Below are 21632 nucleotides of genomic sequence, written 5' to 3' on the forward strand. Positions count from 1 at the left end.
ATCACTGATCATGAAACAATCTTCAATCAAACTCTACAGAAACAAAAACTCATCAAAATGTCTTTTGTAAAGTTGTTTTGAATAAGTAACACATATTTAAGACAAAACAAAATAACCCTGCCATTACATTAGCTTGCATAAAAACAATGACTGAATAAATTAAGTGAAATTAAGTGGTGAGTTGGTGTGGTTGTCATGGTACCCTGTGAGTTGTGATGTCAACTGATGTTAAAGTCTTTTATTTAGAGGTGAAGGTCTTGTTGGGTGGGAAAGACTTTGTTTGGCCTCCGTACAAGCATGTTTGTTTGTGTAGGAAAACGTTTGTGTCCTGTTTTTTTCCCATTTTGTCACCGAGTCTTAGAATTTAACCCTTGTTCAAAGATTTGTATTTATTATACAGTTGTATGTCTGTGTTTTGTAATTTAATTTAACTATGCGTTTCTACATCAAATGTCAAATTTATCGTGTAGTCGTATTTTTTGCATTTAGATCAAAGTTAGTGGTTTCACATTAAGAGGTGTTGAACTCAACTCTTAATCTCTAAACTGATCCGAGTTTACGAGTTAGTATCACCCGGGGCATAGAACTCATTGAAACACTGAAACTGCAGAAAACCTAATAAAGACAAAAATGATACCCGACCTGCTTTCCAGCACCGACTCTGTTCTCCACTCACCTTCTTCATCTTCTCACCATGAGGGTCATTCAACCAATGAGGTTTTAGAAAATTAAACTTTAGGTTATATTTGACTTGTATGCGTACATTTTATTTGAACTGCAACCCGAAAATGACATGTTATGAAAAATACTTTTACTTGACTCATAAAACTTATATAATACACAGCTACTTATATGACAAAGAACAACACAAGCAGATGTTAACATTAACATTGTTTACCTACAACTGAATTTTAAGACATTACACACACATTCAACATACATCAACTCATTGTTGTATCACTTAGCAAAACAGGAGAAAAGGTTGGATTCACAAAGTTAATGTGAAGTAAATCCCTCTGCGTTCATCCATCTAATCACCAGAGATAACAAACCATGTTGAAACAGTAGGCTTGTCCGTGGAGTCCTCCCTGAAGAGGTGTATTTAGGCCTAGCAGTGTGGACCCCAACCCATAATCCTCCTGCAGACACACCTGCAGAGGAGAGTATAAAGAGTCTGGACTGAACTGAGTCAAGCATCAAGCTTCAAGGAGTCTCTCCACAGCAGCTCCACAGCCACCAGACCCACCCTGAAGATGACTCCCTCCGCCAGCCTGCTGCTGCTGCTCCTGCTCGGCCTCTCTCAGGCCAATCCTCTCATGGAGGAAGGAAGCGGATCAGAGGCCCCAGAGGACCCAGAGGACGAAGACGACAGCATGGACATCAGCACCAGGATTCTGACCACCAACAACGCCACCGATGAGATCCTGCTGGAAGGAGACATCTTGGCTCCCAGAACCAGGAATGCCATTGCGTGCTGGGCCAACAGCTGCCTGTGGAAGAAAAGCTCCAACGGCCAGGTGGTGGTCCCCTTCACCATAAGCAACCAGTTCCCCGGCTGGGAGCAGAAGAAGATCGCCTACGCCATGAAGACCTTCCACAGCAGCAGCTGCATCCGCTTCGTCCCCCGCACCAACCAGTACGACTTCATCAGCATTGTGAACAAAGGGGGATGCTTCTCGGCTCTGGGCAGAGCGGGAGGCAGACAGGAGCTCTCTCTCAGCAGGCCGGGCTGCATGTACCACGGCATCATCCAGCACGAGATCCTCCACGCTCTGGGCTTCCAGCACGAGCAGACCAGGAGCGACCGCGACAACTACGTCAGGATCAACTGGGGGAACATCAACCAGCAGATGGCTTTCAACTTCTACAAGCAGTCCACCAACAACCTGAACACTCCCTACGACTATGGCTCCGTCATGCACTACGGAAGAACAGCCTTCACCATCCAGCAGGGCAGAGAAACCATCACCCCCATCCCCAACCCCAACGTCCAGATCGGCCAGAGGAAGGGCATGTCCTACTGGGACGTCAGGAGGATCAACCTGCTTTACTCTTGCTAACAACTACACTCCCAAAGTTTTCACTCAGCAAACCAAAAGAGAAGATTCCTAGTTATCTCTACTTCATCAAAAGCTACGAGGACCTGAGATCATCATCAGCTATAGATTCCAGTTCCTGTGACAGGATTCTGTCTCTCATGTCTAAAATACCTGTAATAAAGTAAAAGCAAACTAAGAACATGTTTCCTCTGTTGGTTCTGCATCTGTCCTTCTTCCTTTCTCTCCATACCTTTGATTGATGGTGATTATATATTCTTGACATCTGGGAGAAAATCCCTGGTTGCTCCACATTAGTTTCTACAATTTCACCAATGCCCCTCAAACATTCTGAAATATGAAGTCTGAGCAAAAATAAAAGAGAAGATTTCTAGTTATCTCTACTTCATCAAAAGCTATAAAACCTGAGATCATCACCAGCTAGAGATTCCAGTTCATGTGACAGTATTCTGTTCCTCGTGTATAAAATACCAGTAATACAGTTAATGTAAACAAATAAAACTAGAAAATGCATTACCTGCAGAAAATGAGTGGGAATGCTGATTACTGAAAATCTGATGCTGAACAGCATTGCATGCTTGGAAGTGTAAGCAGAAGGTGATGTAGTAGGATAGCTGGAAAAGGAAGAACGAGTTTCATCAGCATGAATATGAATTTTCGTAGGGTTTTTGAAAAGCTAATGCTAATCCGGATTGTTGGCACCCCAGAAAACACTGCCACTCCAGCTGCCCTATCAACTGCCTACTCGTTTTCACACTCCCCAAGACGAACAGGGCGAGGAGGAGGAACTGGGCTCCTCATCTCACCCAGATGGTCCTACCAGGTCCTTCCTCTGGACCACCTACCCCGATCTACACTTGAATTCCACGCCGTCTCTGTCACCCTTCCTTTCAAACTCAACATCATAGTGATCTATCGCCCACCTGGTCCTCTCTGTGACTTTTTGGATGAGATGGATGCCCTCCTGAGCTGCTCCCCTGATGATGGCACACCACTCGTCGTCCTCGGTGACTTCAACATCCACTCAGGAAAGCTGCACTCATCTGATTTCATTGACTTCTTTTCCGCATTTGACCTTACACTCTCCCCCTCTCCACCAACTCACCGGGCCGGGAACCAACTTGACCTTGTCTTCACAAGATCCTGTGGCATCTCGGCACTCTCTGTTACCCCGCTCACCGTGTCCGACCACCACTTTGTGACTTTCTCCCTCCCCATGGAGCCCACCACATCACTCCCCTGTACGCCTCGAATGGTCACCAGCCGCCGCAACCTGAAATCCCTCACTCCCGCCGCTCTCTCCTTAACTGTTATCTCCTTGCTACCATCCTCAGAACAGTTCTCCTTAATGCCTACTGAGGAAGCCTCCTCCATCCTGATGTCCTCACTCTCCTCTTCTTTGGACACTCTCTGTCCCCCTATCTCACGACCTGCGCGATCATCTCCCCCCCCTCCCTGGCTGTCTGAACCTCTGCGAACCAACAGATCATTGTTGTGAGCGTCAGAGAGAAAATGGAAGAAATCGGGCCAGCACGAGGACCTTGCTCACTACCACCACCTCCTCTCTGACTTCACCTCAACTGTTTCGGCAGCTAAATCTGCCTTCTACCTGGCAAAGATCAACTCTTCTGCCTCCAACCCCAGGAAACTCTTCTCCATGTTCTCCTCCCTCCTCACCCCTCCCCCCCCCCCCCCCCCTTCCTCCCTTACTGCCGATGACTTTGCTACTTACTTTACCAAGAAAGTCAATGACATCAGCTCCTCATTCACACCTATTCCCTCCCAGAAGACATCTCCCCCAACTCTCAACTCGGATGGTCTTACCAGCTTTACCCCCCTCACCTCTGAAGACGTTCACGCACTTGTTACATCTAACCGTGCGACCACCTGCTCCCTCGACCCGATTCCCTCCTCTCTTCTCCAAGACATCTCACACGACATCTTGCCATTCCTCACCACCCTGATCAACTCCTCCCTCACCTCAGGTGTCATTCCAGCGGATTTTAAGACAGCTACCGTGAAGCCTCTCCTTAAAAAACCCACCCTAGACGCTACTGACATCCAAAGCTACAGACCTGTATCTCTTCTTTCATTCCTCTCTAAAACCTTGGAACGTGCCGCCTACAACCAACTGTCATCCTATCTCTCGCTGAACAACCTCCTAGACCCTAATCAATCAGGATTCAGGACTGCTCACTCCACTGAGACGGCCCTCCTCACGGTGACCGAGTCCCTGCGAGACGCCAGAGCCTCGTCCCACTCCTCCGTTCTCGTTCTCCTCGACCTATCTGCTACGTTCGACACAGTCAATCACCAAATCCTCCTCTCCACTCTGGCTGAACTTGGCATAACTGACTCTGCTCTCACCTGGTTTACATCATACTGTACCTGACAAATCGCACCTTTCAGGTCACATGGAATGGCTCTATGTCCAAACCCTGTTCTCTGGACACGGGTGTCCCTCAAGGCTCAGTATTGGGACCGCTTCTGTTCTCACTATACACCAGATCACTAGGTTCTGTTATCACATCGCATGGATTCTCCTACCATTGCTACGCAGATGACACCCAGCTGTTCCTCTCTTTTCCCCCGTCCTCTGACACTCACATTGCAACTCGCATCTCGGACTGTCTGGCTGACATCTCTGTCTGGACAACTGCACATCACCTCAAGCTTAACCTGAATAAAACCGAACTCCTCTTCATCCCAGGGAAAGACTGCCCTCGCATGGACCTGTCGGTCACTGTCGAGGGCATCACAGTATTGCCGTCATCAACTGCGAGGAACCTGGGTGTAATCCTCGATGACCAACTATCCTGCACCCCCAACATCACTGCTGTGGCCCGATCCTGCAGATTTGCCCTCTACAATATCCGCAGGATTCGGACCTTCCTCACAAAGGATGCAACGCAACTCTTGGTCCAAGCACTGGTCGTCTCCCGCCTTGACTACTGCAACTCTCTCCTGGCCGGACTCCCGGCCTCTGCGATTAAACCATTGCAGCGTATCCAGAACGCTGCAGCACGCCTTATCTTCAATCTACCCAAATTCTCCCATGTGACCCCCCTCCTCCGTGACCTCCACTGGCTTCCTGTTGCAGCACGCATCCAATTCAAGACGATGACACTGGCCTTCAGGGCCATCAATGGAACAGCACCCATCTACCTTCAAACACTGGTCAAACCTCATGCCCCGAAGCGAGCACTTCGCTCCTCTACTTCAGCTGGCCGGCTGGTACCACCATCGCTGAAATCAAACAAATGTCGCTCAGCAAAGTCCAGACTCTTCTCTGTTCTGGTCCTCAGTGGTGGAACGAACTCCCGACTAATGTCAGGACAGCTGAGTCATTTGCCATTTTCCGAAAAAGGCTCAAGACTCACCTGTTCAGACTTCACCTCGACTCTACATAGCATGACCCACAAATGTACTTATTGTAAGTCGCTTTGGACGAAAGCGTCTGCTAAATGACCTAAATGTAAATGTAAATGTTTAAAATATAGAAAAATGTCTACAATGTGTTGAATATTGTTAGGGTGTTTCTATGACAATGTCCATCACTGGATGCCTGTCAACATACACAGATAAATAATAGCTCTAATGTAGTTTAGAAAGCTGAATATTGATCTTGCAGTTCAGATGCAGTTTCTCTATTGGACTTTTATTTTGAAGAGGTGGAGAGTAGATGGGGTGAGAGAGGAGAGAGACAAAGTCAGACTATCTGATGTTTCCCGGGTTTTTTCCCCAAGAATTTGGTGCGATAGGCATCATCCTCAAGTTTCTGTCCTCTTTGAAACTCTAATTTTGAAAGGTTAATGGGTGACTGGGGTAGAGAGGGGGTCAGCAACAGAATCACATGGTCCTTGACATCCAAGAAATGGTTATTCTATGACATACTACATCGTGATCTCCAAAACAGGAAACAGTAGTTGTTTCTGGCTTTTACTTTGAAAAGATGCCGTGGGAGAGTGGGTGGGGTGTTTGGGGGAAATCATCTGATATCCAAAGGGAGCTTACCATAGAAGAAGAGGGTCTGATAGTAAAGCCCTTTTTCTGAAAATGTCTCACATTCTGTTTGGTGTGTGTGTGTGTGTGTATGTGAGTGTGTGTGTGTGTGTGTGTGTGTGAGTGTGTGTGTGTGAGTGTGTGTGTGTGAGTGTGTGTGTCAGTTCAGTCAGACTCTCTGATGTCCACCAGGGTTTTATGACCCAAGAATTTGGCGATCTAGGCATCATCCTCAAATTCTTGTTGACATATATTTACTCTCCTGAACTCTTATTTTGAAAGGATAGAGGGCGAGTGGGGGAGAGAGAGGCAGAATCAGAGTGTCATTGACCTCCATGGAATGGTTAACCGATGACATGCTACATCATCATCGCTTTAATTTGTAACAAACGCTTAATGCACCTGGATTTTATTTTGAAAAGATGCAGTGGGGGATGTTGGGGGGACGCCATTTGATATCCAAAGTGAGTTTATATGTCTAGTTAAACTGGTTCCACACAGTCTTCCCTCTGCGTTCATCCATCTAATCACCAGAGATAACAAACCATGTTGAAACAGTAGGCTTGTCCGTGGAGTCCTCCCTGAAGAGGTGTATTTAGGCCTAGCAGTGTGGACCCCAACCCATAATCCTCCTGCAGACACACCTGCAGAGGAGAGTATAAAGAGCCTGGACTGAACTGAGTCAAGCATCAAGCTTCAAGGAGTCTCTCCACAGCAGCTCCACAGCCACCAGACCCACCCTGAAGATGACTCCCTCCGCCAGCCTGCTGCTGCTGCTCCTGCTCGGCCTCTCTCAGGCCAATCCTCTCATGGAGGAAGGAAGCGGATCAGAGGCCCCAGAGGCCCCAGAGGACCCAGAGGCCCCAGAGGACGAAGACGACAGCATGGACATCAGCACCAGGATTCTGACCACCAACAACGCCACCAATGAGATCCTGCTGGAAGGAGACATCTTGGCTCCCAGAACCAGGAATGCCATTGCGTGCTGGGCCAACAGCTGCCTGTGGAAGAAAAGCTCCAACGGCCAGGTGGTGGTCCCCTTCACCATAAGCAACCAGTTCCCCGGCTGGGAGCAGAAGAAGATCGCCTATGCCATGAAGACCTTCCACGAAAGCAGCTGCATCCGCTTCGTCCCCCGCACCAACCAGTACGACTTCATCAGCATTGTGAACAAAGGGGGATGCTTCTCGTCTCTGGGCAGAGTGGGAGGCAGACAGGAGCTCTCTCTCAGCAGGCCGGGCTGCATGTACCACGGCATCATCCAGCACGAGTTCCTCCACGCTCTGGGCTTCCAGCACGAGCAGACCAGGAGCGACCGCGACAACTACGTCAGGATCAACTGGGGGAACATCAACAAGCAGATGGCCTATAACTTCTACAAGCAGTCCACCAACAACCTGAACACTCCCTACGACTATGGCTCCGTCACGCACTACGGAAGAACAGCCTTCACCATCCAGCAGGGCAGAGAAACCATCACCCCCATCCCCAACCCCAACGTCCAGATCGGCCAGAGGAAGGGCATGTCCTACTGGGACGTCAGGAGGATCAACTTGCTTTACTCTTGCTAACAACTACACTCCCAAAGTTTTCACTCAGCAAACCAAAAGAGAAGATTCCTAGTTATCTCTACTTCATCAAAAGCTACGAGGACCTGAGATCATCATCAGCTATAGATTCAAGTTCCTGTGACAGTATTCTGTCTCTCATGTCTAAAATACCTGTAATAAAGTAAAAGCAAACTAAGAACATGTTTCCTCTGTTGGTTCTGCATCTGTCCTTCTTCCTTTCTCTCCATACCTTTGATTGATGGTGATTATATATTCTTGACATCTGGGAGAAAATCCCTGGTTGCTCCACATTAGTTTCTACAATTTCACCAATGCCCCTCAAACATTCTGAAATATGAAGTCTGAGCAAAAACAAAAGAGAAGTTTTCTAGTTATCTCTACTTCATCAAAAGCTATAAAACCTGAGATCATCACCAGCTAGAGATTCCAGTTCATGTGACAGTATTCTGTTCCTCGTGTATAAAATACCAGTAATACAGTTAATTAAACAAATAAAACTAGAAAATGCATTACCTGCAGAAAATGAGTGGGAATGCTGATTACTGAAAATCTGATGCTGAACAGCATTGCATGCTTGGAAGTGTAAGCAGAAGGTGATGTAGTAGGATAGTTGGAAAAGGGAGAACGGGTTTCATCAGCATGAATATGAATTTTCGTAGGGTTTTTGAAAAGCTAATGCTAATCCGGATTGTTGGCTTTAAATGTAGAAAAATGTCCACAATGTGTTGAATATTGTCAGGGTGTTTCTATGACAATGTCCATCACTGGATGCCTGCCAACATACACAGATAAATAATAGCTCTAATGTAGTTTAGAAAGCTGAATATTGATCTTGCTGTTCAGATGCAGTTTCTCTATTGGACTTTTATTTTGAAGAGGTGGAGAGTAGATGGGGTGAGAGAGGAGAGAGAAAGTCAGACTATCTGATGTTTCCCGGGTTTTTTCCCAAAGAATTTGGTGCGATAGGCATCATCCTCAAGTTTCTGTCCTCTTTGAAACTCTAATTTTGAAAGGTTAATGGGTGACTGGGGTAGAGAGGGGGTCAGCAACAGAATCAGATGGTCCTTGACATCCAAGAAATGGTTATTCTATGACATACTACATCGTGATCTCCAAAACAGGAAACAACAGTTGTTGTTTCTGGCTTTTACTTTGAAAAGATGCCGTGGGAGAGTGGGTGGGGTGTTTGGGGGAAATCATCTGATATCCAAAGGGAGCTTATCATAGAAGAAGAGGGTCTGATAGTAAAGCCCTTTTTCTGAAAATGTCTCACATTCTGTTTGGTGTGTGTGTGTGTGTGTGTGTGTGTGTGTGAGAGTGTGTGTGTGTGTGTGTGTGTGAGTGTGAGTGTGTGTGTGTGAGTGTGTGTGTGTGAGTGTGTGTGTGTGTGTGTGTGTCAGTTCAGTCAGACTCTCTGATGTCCACCAGGGTTTTATGACCCAAGAATTTGGCGATCTAGGCATCATCCTCAAATTCTTGTTGACATATATTTACTCTCCTGAACTCTTATTTTGAAAGGATAGAGGGCGAGTGGGGGAGAGAGAGGCAGAATCAGAGTGTCATTGACCTCCATGGAATGGTTAACCGATGACATGCTACATCATCATCGCTTTAATTTGTAACAAACGCTTAATGCACCTGGATTTTATTTTGAAAAGATGCAGTGGGGGATGTTGGGGGGACGATATTTGATATCCAAAGTGAGTTTATATGTCTAGTTAAACTGGTTCCACACAGTCTTCCCTCTGCGTTCATCCATCTAATCACCAGAGATAACAAACCATGTTGAAACAGTAGGCTTGTCCGTGGAGTCCTCCCTGAAGAGGTGTATTTAGGCCTAGCAGTGTGGACCCCAACCCATAATCCTCCTGCAGACACACCTGCAGAGGAGAGTATAAAGAGCCTGGACTGAACTGAGTCAAGCATCAAGCTTCAAGGAGTCTCTCCACAGCAGCTCCACAGCCACCAGACCCACCCTGAAGATGACTCCCTCCGCCAGCCTGCTGCTGCTGCTCCTGCTCGGCCTCTCTCAGGCCAATCCTCTCATGGAGGAAGGAAGCGGATCAGAGGCCCCAGAGGCCCCAGAGGACCCAGAGGCCCCAGAGGACGAAGACGACAGCATGGACATCAGCACCAGGATTCTGACCACCAACAACGCCACCAATGAGATCCTGCTGGAAGGAGACATCTTGGCTCCCAGAACCAGGAATGCCATTGCGTGCTGGGCCAACAGCTGCCTGTGGAAGAAAAGCTCCAACGGCCAGGTGGTGGTCCCCTTCACCATAAGCAACCAGTTCCCCGGCTGGGAGCAGAAGAAGATCGCCTATGCCATGAAGACCTTCCACGAAAGCAGCTGCATCCGCTTCGTCCCCCGCACCAACCAGTACGACTTCATCAGCATTGTGAACAAAGGGGGATGCTTCTCGTCTCTGGGCAGAGTGGGAGGCAGACAGGAGCTCTCTCTCAGCAGGCCGGGCTGCATGTACCACGGCATCATCCAGCACGAGTTCCTCCACGCTCTGGGCTTCCAGCACGAGCAGACCAGGAGCGACCGCGACAACTACGTCAGGATCAACTGGGGGAACATCAACAAGCAGATGGCCTATAACTTCTACAAGCAGTCCACCAACAACCTGAACACTCCCTACGACTATGGCTCCGTCACGCACTACGGAAGAACAGCCTTCACCATCCAGCAGGGCAGAGAAACCATCACCCCCATCCCCAACCCCAACGTCCAGATCGGCCAGAGGAAGGGCATGTCCTACTGGGACGTCAGGAGGATCAACTTGCTTTACTCTTGCTAACAACTACACTCCCAAAGTTTTCACTCAGCAAACCAAAAGAGAAGATTCCTAGTTATCTCTACTTCATCAAAAGCTACGAGGACCTGAGATCATCATCAGCTATAGATTCAAGTTCCTGTGACAGTATTCTGTCTCTCATGTCTAAAATACCTGTAATAAAGTAAAAGCAAACTAAGAACATGTTTCCTCTGTTGGTTCTGCATCTGTCCTTCTTCCTTTCTCTCCATACCTTTGATTGATGGTGATTATATATTCTTGACATCTGGGAGAAAATCCCTGGTTGCTCCACATTAGTTTCTACAATTTCACCAATGCCCCTCAAACATTCTGAAATATGAAGTCTGAGCAAAAACAAAAGAGAAGTTTTCTAGTTATCTCTACTTCATCAAAAGCTATAAAACCTGAGATCATCACCAGCTAGAGATTCCAGTTCATGTGACAGTATTCTGTTCCTCGTGTATAAAATACCAGTAATACAGTTAATTAAACAAATAAAACTAGAAAATGCATTACCTGCAGAAAATGAGTGGGAATGCTGATTACTGAAAATCTGATGCTGAACAGCATTGCATGCTTGGAAGTGTAAGCAGAAGGTGATGTAGTAGGATAGTTGGAAAAGGGAGAACGGGTTTCATCAGCATGAATATGAATTTTCGTAGGGTTTTTGAAAAGCTAATGCTAATCCGGATTGTTGGCTTTAAATGTAGAAAAATGTCCACAATGTGTTGAATATTGTCAGGGTGTTTCTATGACAATGTCCATCACTGGATGCCTGCCAACATACACAGATAAATAATAGCTCTAATGTAGTTTAGAAAGCTGAATATTGATCTTGCTGTTCAGATGCAGTTTCTCTATTGGACTTTTATTTTGAAGAGGTGGAGAGTAGATGGGGTGAGAGAGGAGAGAGAAAGTCAGACTATCTGATGTTTCCCGGGTTTTTTCCCAAAGAATTTGGTGCGATAGGCATCATCCTCAAGTTTCTGTCCTCTTTGAAACTCTTATTTTGAAAGGTTAATGGGTGACTGGGGTAGAGAGGGGGTCAGCAACAGAATCAGATGGTCATTGACATCCAAGAAATGGTTATTCTATGACTTACTACATCGTGATCTCCAAAACAGGAAACAACAGTAGTTGTTTCTGGCTTTTACTTTGAAAAGATGCCGTGGGAGAGTGGGTGGGGTGTTTGGGGGAAATCATCTGATATCCAAAGGGAGCTTATCATAGAAGAAGAGGGTCTGATAGTAAAGCCCTTTTTCTGAAAATGTCTCACATTCTGTTTGGTGTGTGTGTGTGTGTGTGTGTGTGTGTGTGAGAGTGTGTGTGTGTGTGTGTGTGTGAGTGTGAGTGTGTGTGTGTGAGTGTGTGTGTGTGAGTGTGTGTGTGTGTCAGTTCAGTCAGACTCTCTGATGTCCACCAGGGTTTTATGACCCAAGAATTTGGCGATCTAGGCATCATCCTCAAATTCTTGTTGACATATATTTACTCTCCTGAACTCTTATTTTGAAAGGATAGAGGGCGAGTGGGGGAGAGAGAGGCAGAATCAGAGTGTCATTGACCTCCATGGAATGGTTAACCGATGACATGCTACATCATCATCGCTTTAATTTGTAACAAACGCTTAATGCACCTGGATTTTATTTTGAAAAGATGCAGTGGGGGATGTTGGGGGGACGCCATTTGATATCCAAAGTGAGTTTATATGTCTAGTTAAACTGGTTCCACACAGTCTTCCCTCTGCGTTCATCCATCTAATCACCAGAGATAACAAACCATGTTGAAACAGTAGGCTTGTCCGTGGAGTCCTCCCTGAAGAGGTGTATTTAGGCCTAGCAGTGTGGACCCCAACCCATAATCCTCCTGCAGACACACCTGCAGAGGAGAGTATAAAGAGCCTGGACTGAACTGAGTCAAGCATCAAGCTTCAAGGAGTCTCTCCACAGCAGCTCCACAGCCACCAGACCCACCCTGAAGATGACTCCCTCCGCCAGCCTGCTGCTGCTGCTCCTGCTCGGCCTCTCTCAGGCCAATCCTCTCATGGAGGAAGGAAGCGGATCAGAGGCCCCAGAGGCCCCAGAGGACCCAGAGGCCCCAGAGGACGAAGACGACAGCATGGACATCAGCACCAGGATTCTGACCACCAACAACGCCACCAATGAGATCCTGCTGGAAGGAGACATCTTGGCTCCCAGAACCAGGAATGCCATTGCGTGCTGGGCCAACAGCTGCCTGTGGAAGAAAAGCTCCAACGGCCAGGTGGTGGTCCCCTTCACCATAAGCAACCAGTTCCCCGGCTGGGAGCAGAAGAAGATCGCCTATGCCATGAAGACCTTCCACGAAAGCAGCTGCATCCGCTTCGTCCCCCGCACCAACCAGTACGACTTCATCAGCATTGTGAACAAAGGGGGATGCTTCTCGTCTCTGGGCAGAGTGGGAGGCAGACAGGAGCTCTCTCTCAGCAGGCCGGGCTGCATGTACCACGGCATCATCCAGCACGAGTTCCTCCACGCTCTGGGCTTCCAGCACGAGCAGACCAGGAGCGACCGCGACAACTACGTCAGGATCAACTGGGGGAACATCAACAAGCAGATGGCCTATAACTTCTACAAGCAGTCCACCAACAACCTGAACACTCCCTACGACTATGGCTCCGTCACGCACTACGGAAGAACAGCCTTCACCATCCAGCAGGGCAGAGAAACCATCACCCCCATCCCCAACCCCAACGTCCAGATCGGCCAGAGGAAGGGCATGTCCTACTGGGACGTCAGGAGGATCAACTTGCTTTACTCTTGCTAACAACTACACTCCCAAAGTTTTCACTCAGCAAACCAAAAGAGAAGATTCCTAGTTATCTCTACTTCATCAAAAGCTACGAGGACCTGAGATCATCATCAGCTATAGATTCAAGTTCCTGTGACAGTATTCTGTCTCTCATGTCTAAAATACCTGTAATAAAGTAAAAGCAAACTAAGAACATGTTTCCTCTGTTGGTTCTGCATCTGTCCTTCTTCCTTTCTCTCCATACCTTTGATTGATGGTGATTATATATTCTTGACATCTGGGAGAAAATCCCTGGTTGCTCCACATTAGTTTCTACAATTTCACCAATGCCCCTCAAACATTCTGAAATATGAAGTCTGAGCAAAAACAAAAGAGAAGTTTTCTAGTTATCTCTACTTCATCAAAAGCTATAAAACCTGAGATCATCACCAGCTAGAGATTCCAGTTCATGTGACAGTATTCTGTTCCTCGTGTATAAAATACCAGTAATACAGTTAATTAAACAAATAAAACTAGAAAATGCATTACCTGCAGAAAATGAGTGGGAATGCTGATTACTGAAAATCTGATGCTGAACAGCATTGCATGCTTGGAAGTGTAAGCAGAAGGTGATGTAGTAGGATAGTTGGAAAAGGGAGAACGGGTTTCATCAGCATGAATATGAATTTTCGTAGGGTTTTTGAAAAGCTAATGCTAATCCGGATTGTTGGCTTTAAATGTAGAAAAATGTCCACAATGTGTTGAATATTGTCAGGGTGTTTCTATGACAATGTCCATCACTGGATGCCTGCCAACATACACAGATAAATAATAGCTCTAATGTAGTTTAGAAAGCTGAATATTGATCTTGCTGTTCAGATGCAGTTTCTCTATTGGACTTTTATTTTGAAGAGGTGGAGAGTAGATGGGGTGAGAGAGGAGAGAGAAAGTCAGACTATCTGATGTTTCCCGGGTTTTTTCCCAAAGAATTTGGTGCGATAGGCATCATCCTCAAGTTTCTGTCCTCTTTGAAACTCTAATTTTGAAAGGTTAATGGGTGACTGGGGTAGAGAGGGGGTCAGCAACAGAATCAGATGGTCCTTGACATCCAAGAAATGGTTATTCTATGACATACTACATCGTGATCTCCAAAACAGGAAACAACAGTTGTTGTTTCTGGCTTTTACTTTGAAAAGATGCCGTGGGAGAGTGGGTGGGGTGTTTGGGGGAAATCATCTGATATCCAAAGGGAGCTTATCATAGAAGAAGAGGGTCTGATAGTAAAGCCCTTTTTCTGAAAATGTCTCACATTCTGTTTGGTGTGTGTGTGTGTGTGTGAGAGTGTGTGTGTGTGTGTGTGTGTGTGAGTGTGAGTGTGTGTGTGTGAGTGTGTGTGTGTGAGTGTGTGTGTGTGTGTGTCAGTTCAGTCAGACTCTCTGATGTCCACCAGGGTTTTATGACCCAAGAATTTGGCGATCTAGGCATCATCCTCAAATTCTTGTTGACATATATTTACTCTCCTGAACTCTTATTTTGAAAGGATAGAGGGCGAGTGGGGGAGAGAGAGGCAGAATCAGAGTGTCATTGACCTCCATGGAATGGTTAACCGATGACATGCTACATCATCATCGCTTTAATTGGTCACAAACGCTTAATGCACCTGGATTTTATTTTGAAAAGATGCAGTGGGGGATGTTGGGGGGACGCCATTTGATATCCAAAGTGAGTTTATATGTCTAGTTAAACTGGTTCCACACAGTCTTCCCTCTGCGTTCATCCATCTAATCACCAGAGATAACAAACCATGTTGAAACAGTAGGCTTGTCCGTGGAGTCCTCCCTGAAGAGGTGTATTTAGGCCTAGCAGTGTGGACCCCAACCCATAATCCTCCTGCAGACACACCTGCAGAGGAGAGTATAAAGAGCCTGGACTGAACTGAGTCAAGCATCAAGCTTCAAGGAGTCTCTCCACAGCAGCTCCACAGCCACCAGACCCACCCTGAAGATGACTCCCTCCGCCAGCCTGCTGCTGCTGCTCCTGCTCGGCCTCTCTCAGGCCAATCCTCTCATGGAGGAAGGAAGCGGATCAGAGGCCCCAGAGGACGAAGACGACAGCATGGACATCAGCACCAGGATTCTGACCACCAACAACGCCACCAATGAGATCCTGCTGGAAGGAGACATCTTGGCTCCCAGAACCAGGAATGCCATTGCGTGCTGGGCCAACAGCTGCCTGTGGAAGAAAAGCTCCAACGGCCAGGTGGTGGTCCCCTTCACCATAAGCAACCAGTTCCCCGGCTGGGAGCAGAAGAAGATCGCCTATGCCATGAAGACCTTCCACGAAAGCAGCTGCATCCGCTTCATCCCCCGCACCAACCAGTACGACTTCATCAGCATTGTGAACAAAGGGGGATGCTTCTCGTCTCTGGGCAGAGTGGGAGGCAGACAGGAGCTCTCTCTCAGCAGGCCGGGCTGCATGTACCACGGCATCATCCAGCACGAGTTCCTCCACGCTCTGGGCTTCCAGCACGAGCAGACCAGGAGCGACCGCGACAACTACGTCAGGATCAACTGGGGGAACATCAACAAGCAGATGGCCTATAACTTCTACAAGCAGTCCACCAACAACCTGAACACTCCCTACGACTATGGCTCCGTCACGCACTACGGAAGAACAGCCTTCACCATCCAGCAGGGCAGAGAAACCATCACCCCCATCCCCAACCCCAACGTCCAGATCGGCCAGAGGAAGGGCATGTCCTACTGGGACGTCAGGAGGATCAACTTGCTTTACTCTTGCTAACAACTACACTCCCAAAGTTTTCACTCAGCAAACCAAAAGAGAAGATTCCTAGTTATCTCTACTTCATCAAAAGCTACGAGGACCTGAGATCATCATCAGCTATAGATTCAAGTTCCTGTGACAGTATTCTGTCTCTCATGTCTAAAATACCTGTAATAAAGTAAAAGCAAACTAAGAACATGTTTCCTCTGTTGGTTCTGCATCTGTCCTTCTTCCTTTCTCTCCATACCTTTGATTGATGGTGATTATATATTCTTGACATCTGGGAGAAAATCCCTGGTTGCTCCACATTAGTTTCTACAATTTCACCAATGCCCCTCAAACATTCTGAAATATGAAGTCTGAGCAAAAACAAAAGAGAAGTTTTCTAGTTATCTCTACTTCATCAAAAGCTATAAAACCTGAGATCATCACCAGCTAGAGATTCCAGTTCATGTGACAGTATTCTGTTCCTCGTGTATAAAATACCAGTAATACAGTTAATTAAACAAATAAAACTAGAAAATGCATTACCTGCAGAAAATGAGTGGGAATGCTGATTACTGAAAATCTGATGCTGAACAGCATTGCATGCTTGGAAGTGTAAGCAGAAGGTGATGTAGTAGGATAGTTGGAAAAGGGAGAACGGGTTTCATCAGCATGAATATGAATTTTCGTAGGGTTTTTGAAAAGCTAATGCTAATCCGGATTGTTGGCTTTAAATGTAGAAACATGTCCACAATGTGTTGAATATTGTCAGGGTGTTTCTATGACAATGTCCATCACTGGATGCCTGCCAACATACACAGATAAATAATAGCTCTAATGTAGTTTAGAAAGCTGAATATTGATCTTGCTGTTCAGATGCAGTTTCTCTATTGGACTTTTATTTTGAAGAGGTGGAGAGTAGATGGGGTGAGAGAGGAGAGAGAAAGTCAGACTATCTGATGTTTCCCGGGTTTTTTCCCAAAGAATTTGGTGCGATAGGCATCATCCTCAAGTTTCTGTCCTCTTTGAAACTCTAATTTTGAAAGGTTAATGGGTGACTGGGGTAGAGAGGGGGTCAGCAACAGAATCACATGGTCCTTGACATCCAAGAAATGGTTATTCTATGACATACTACATCGTGATCTCCAAAACAGGAAACAACAGTTGTTGTTTCTGGCTTTTACTTTGAAAAGATGCCGTGGGAGAGTGGGTGGGGTGTTTGGGGGAAATCATCTGATATCCAAAGGGAGCTTATCATAGAAGAAGAGGGTCTGATAGTAAAGCCCTTTTTCTGAAAATGTCTCACATTCTGTTTGGTGTGTGTGTGTGTGTGTGTGTGTGTGAGAGTGTGTGTGTGTGTGTGAGTGTGAGTGTGTGTGTGTGAGTGTGTGTGTGTGTGTGTGTGTGTGTGTGTGTCAGTTCAGTCAGACTCTCTGATGTCCACCAGGGTTTTATGACCCAAGAATTTGGCGATCTAGGCATCATCCTCAAATTCTTGTTGACATATATTTACTCTCCTGAACTCTTATTTTGAAAGGATAGAGGGCGAGTGGGGGAGAGAGAGGCAGAATCAGAGTGTCATTGACCTCCATGGAATGGTTAACCGATGACATGCTACATCATCATCGCTTTAATTTGTAACAAACGCTTAATGCACCTGGATTTTATTTTGAAAAGATGCAGTGGGGGATGTTGGGGGGACGCCATTTGATATCCAAAGTGAGTTTATATGTCTAGTTAAACTGGTTCCACACAGTCTTCCCTCTGCGTTCATCCATCTAATCACCAGAGATAACAAACCATGTTGAAACAGTAGGCTTGTCCGTGGAGTCCTCCCTGAAGAGGTGTATTTAGGCCTAGCAGTGTGGACCCCAACCCATAATCCTCCTGCAGACACACCTGCAGAGGAGAGTATAAAGAGCCTGGACTGAACTGAGTCAAGCATCAAGCTTCAAGGAGTCTCTCCACAGCAGCTCCACAGCCACCAGACCCACCCTGAAGATGACTCCCTCCGCCAGCCTGCTGCTGCTGCTCCTGCTCGGCCTCTCTCAGGCCAATCCTCTCATGGAGGAAGGAAGCGGATCAGAGGCCCCAGAGGACCCAGAGGCCCCAGAGGACGAAGACGACAGCATGGACATCAGCACCAGGATTCTGACCACCAACAACGCCACCAATGAGATCCTGCTGGAAGGAGACATCTTGGCTCCCAGAACCAGGAATGCCATTGCGTGCTGGGCCAACAGCTGCCTGTGGAAGAAAAGCTCCAACGGCCAGGTGGTGGTCCCCTTCACCATAAGCAACCAGTTCCCCGGCTGGGAGCAGAAGAAGATCGCCTATGCCATGAAGACCTTCCACGAAAGCAGCTGCATCCGCTTCGTCCCCCGCACCAACCAGTACGACTTCATCAGCATTGTGAACAAAGGGGGATGCTTCTCGTCTCTGGGCAGAGTGGGAGGCAGACAGGAGCTCTCTCTCAGCAGGCCGGGCTGCATGTACCACGGCATCATCCAGCACGAGTTCCTCCACGCTCTGGGCTTCCAGCACGAGCAGACCAGGAGCGACCGCGACAACTACGTCAGGATCAACTGGGGGAACATCAACAAGCAGATGGCCTATAACTTCTACAAGCAGTCCACCAACAACCTGAACACTCCCTACGACTATGGCTCCGTCACGCACTACGGAAGAACAGCCTTCACCATCCAGCAGGGCAGAGAAACCATCACCCCCATCCCCAACCCAAACGTCCAGATCGGCCAGAGGAAGGGCATGTCCTACTGGGACGTCAGGAGGATCAACTTGCTTTACTCTTGCTAACAACTACACTCCCAAAGTTTTCACTCAGCAAACCAAAAGAGAAGATTCCTAGTTATCTCTACTTCATCAAAAGCTACGAGGACCTGAGATCATCATCAGCTTTAGATTCAAGTTCCTGTGACAGTATTCTGTCTCTCATGTCTAAAATACCTGTAATAAAGTAAAAGCAAACTAAGAACATGTTTCCTCTGTTGGTTCTGCATCTGTCCTTCTTCCTTTCTCTCCATACCTTTGATTGATGGTGATTATATATTCTTGACATCTGGGAGAAAATCCCTGGTTGCTCCACATTAGTTTCTACAATTTCACCAAAGCCCCTCAAACATTCTGAAATATGAAGTCTGAGCAAAAACAAAAGAGAAGTTTTCTAGTTATCTCTACTTCATCAAAAGCTATAAAACCTGAGATCATCACCAGCTAGAGATTCCAGTTCATGTGACAGTATTCTGTTCCTCGTGTATAAAATACCAGTAATACAGTTAATTAAACAAATAAAACTAGAAAATGCATTACCTGCAGAAAATGAGTGGGAATGCTGATTACTGAAAATCTGATGCTGAACAGCATTGCATGCTTGGAAGTGTAAGCAGAAGGTGATGTAGTAGGATAGTTGGAAAAGGGAGAACGGGTTTCATCAGCATGAATATGAATTTTCGTAGGGTTTTTGAAAAGCTAATGCTAATCCGGATTGTTGGCTTTAAATGTAGAAAAATGTCCACAATGTGTTGAATATTGTCAGGGTGTTTCTATGACAATGTCCATCACTGGATGCCTGCCAACATACACAGATAAATAATAGCTCTAATGTAGTTTAGAAAGCTGAATATTGATCTTGCTGTTCAGATGCAGTTTCTCTATTGGACTTTTATTTTGAAGAGGTGGAGAGTAGATGGGGTGAGAGAGGAGAGAGAAAGTCAGACTATCTGATGTTTCCCGGGTTTTTTCCCCAAGAATTTGGTGCGATAGGCATCATCCTCAAGTTTCTGTCCTCTCTGAAACTCTTATTTTGAAAGGTTAATGGGTGACTGGGGTAGAGAGGGGGTCAGCAACAGAATCAGATGGTCATTGACATCCAAGAAATGGTTATTCTATGACTTACTACATCGTGATCTCCAAAACAGGAAACAACAGTAGTTGTTTCTGGCTTTTACTTTGAAAAGATGCCGTGGGAGAGTGGGTGGGGTGTTTGGGGGAAATCATCTGATATCCAAAGGGAGCTTATCATAGAAGAAGAGGGTCTGATAGTAAAGCCCTTTTTCTGAAAATGTGTCACATTCTGTTTGGTGTGTGTGTGTGTGTGTGTGTGTGTGTGTGTGTGTGTGTGTGTGTGTGTGTGTGTGTGTGTCAGTTCAGTCAGACTCTCTGATGTCCACCAGGGTTTTATTACCCAAGAATTTGGCGATCTAGGCATCATCCTCAAATTCTTGTTGACATATATTTACTCTCGGAAACTCTTATTTTGAAAGGATAGAGGGCGAGTGGGGGAGAGAGAGGCAGAATTAGAGTGTCATTGACCTCCATGGAATGGTTAACCGATGACATGCTACATCATGATCGCTTTAATTTGTCACAAACGCTTAATGCACCTGGATTTTATTTTGAAAAGATGCAGTGGGGGATGTTGGGGGACGCTATTTGATATCCAAAGTGAGTTTATATGTCTAGTTAAACTGGTTCCACACAGTCTTCCCTCTGCGTTCATCCATCTAATCACCAGAGATAACAAACCATGTTGAAACAGTAGGCTTGTCCGTGGAGTCCTCCCTGAAGAGGTGTATTTAGGCCTAGCAGTGTGGACCCCAACCCATAATCCTCCTGCAGACACACCTGCAGAGGAGAGTATAAAGAGCCTGGACTGAACTGAGTCAAGCATCAAGCTTCAAGGAGTCTCTCCACAGCAGCTCCACAGCCACCAGACCCACCCTGAAGATGACTCCCTCCGCCAGCCTGCTGCTGCTGCTCCTGCTCGGCCTCTCTCAGGCCAATCCTCTCATGGAGGAAGGAAGCGGATCAGAGGCCCCAGAGGACCCAGAGGACGAAGACGACAGCATGGACATCAGCACCAGGATTCTGACCACCAACAACGCCACCGATGAGATCCTGCTGGAAGGAGACATCTTGGCTCCCAGAACCAGGAATGCCATTGCGTGCTGGGCCAACAGCTGCCTGTGGAAGAAAAGCTCCAACGGCCAGGTGGTGGTCCCCTTCACCATAAGCAACCAGTTCCCCGGCAGGGAGCAGAAGAAGATCGCCTACGCCATGAAGACCTTCCACAGCAGCAGCTGCATCCGCTTCGTCCCCCGCACCAACCAGTACGACTTCATCAGCATTGTGAACAAAGGGGGATGCTTCTCGGCTCTGGGCAGAGCGGGAGGCAGACAGGAGCTCTCTCTCAGCAGGCCGGGCTGCATGTACCACGGCATCATCCAGCACGAGATCCTCCACGCTCTGGGCTTCCAGCACGAGCAGACCAGGAGCGACCGCGACAACTACGTCAGGATCAACTGGGGGAACATCAACCAGCAGATGGCCTTCAACTTCTACAAGCAGTCCACCAACAACCTGAACACTCCCTACGACTATGGCTCCGTCATGCACTACGGAAGAACAGCCTTCACCATCCAGCAGGGCAGAGAAACCATCACCCCCATCCCCAACCCCAACGTCCGGATCGGCCAGAGGAAGGGCATGTCCTACTGGGACGTCAGGAGGATCAACCTGCTTTACTCTTGCTAACAACTACACTCCCAAGGTTTCACTCAGCAAACTAAAAGAGAAGATTCCTAGTTATCTCTACTTCATCAAAAGCTACGAGGACCTGAGATCATCATCAGCTATAGATTCCA

General features: G+C 46.9%; 2 protein-coding genes and 6 pseudogenes across 11 annotated transcripts in view; 7 read left to right on the top strand and 1 right to left on the bottom strand.

The window, feature by feature from the left end:
• Positions 1-21632, bottom strand: part of cabcoco1 (ciliary associated calcium binding coiled-coil 1) — a 31083-nt gene that overhangs the window by 5067 nt on the left and 4384 nt on the right. The window lies entirely within an intron of this gene.
• On the top strand, positions 1183-2154 carry LOC311033227 (high choriolytic enzyme 1 pseudogene; annotated as a pseudogene). Its single transcript has one exon. The product of its transcript is annotated as a high choriolytic enzyme 1 pseudogene (transcript).
• On the top strand, positions 6578-7630 carry LOC311032894 (high choriolytic enzyme 1 pseudogene; annotated as a pseudogene). The gene has a single exon. The product of its transcript is annotated as a high choriolytic enzyme 1 pseudogene (transcript).
• LOC311032846 (high choriolytic enzyme 1 pseudogene) lies at positions 9385-10437 on the top strand (annotated as a pseudogene). Its single transcript has one exon. The product of its transcript is annotated as a high choriolytic enzyme 1 pseudogene (transcript).
• Positions 12184-13236, top strand: LOC311033350 (high choriolytic enzyme 1 pseudogene; annotated as a pseudogene). The gene has a single exon. The product of its transcript is annotated as a high choriolytic enzyme 1 pseudogene (transcript).
• Positions 14977-16002, top strand: LOC311032735 (high choriolytic enzyme 1 pseudogene; annotated as a pseudogene). The gene has a single exon. The product of its transcript is annotated as a high choriolytic enzyme 1 pseudogene (transcript).
• LOC311032806 (high choriolytic enzyme 1 pseudogene) lies at positions 17743-18786 on the top strand (annotated as a pseudogene). The gene has a single exon. The product of its transcript is annotated as a high choriolytic enzyme 1 pseudogene (transcript).
• On the top strand, positions 20488-21530 carry LOC311032807 (high choriolytic enzyme 1-like). The gene has a single exon (XM_084039856.1). It carries the CDS (start codon positions 20716-20718, stop codon positions 21520-21522), a length of 807 nt encoding a protein of 268 aa, XP_083895982.1. The 5' UTR covers positions 20488-20715; the 3' UTR covers positions 21523-21530.

Source organism: Eutrigla gurnardus (assembly GCF_963514095.1).
Source record: "Eutrigla gurnardus genome assembly, chromosome: 22".
NCBI classification, from domain to species: Eukaryota; Metazoa; Chordata; class Actinopteri; order Perciformes; family Triglidae; genus Eutrigla; species Eutrigla gurnardus.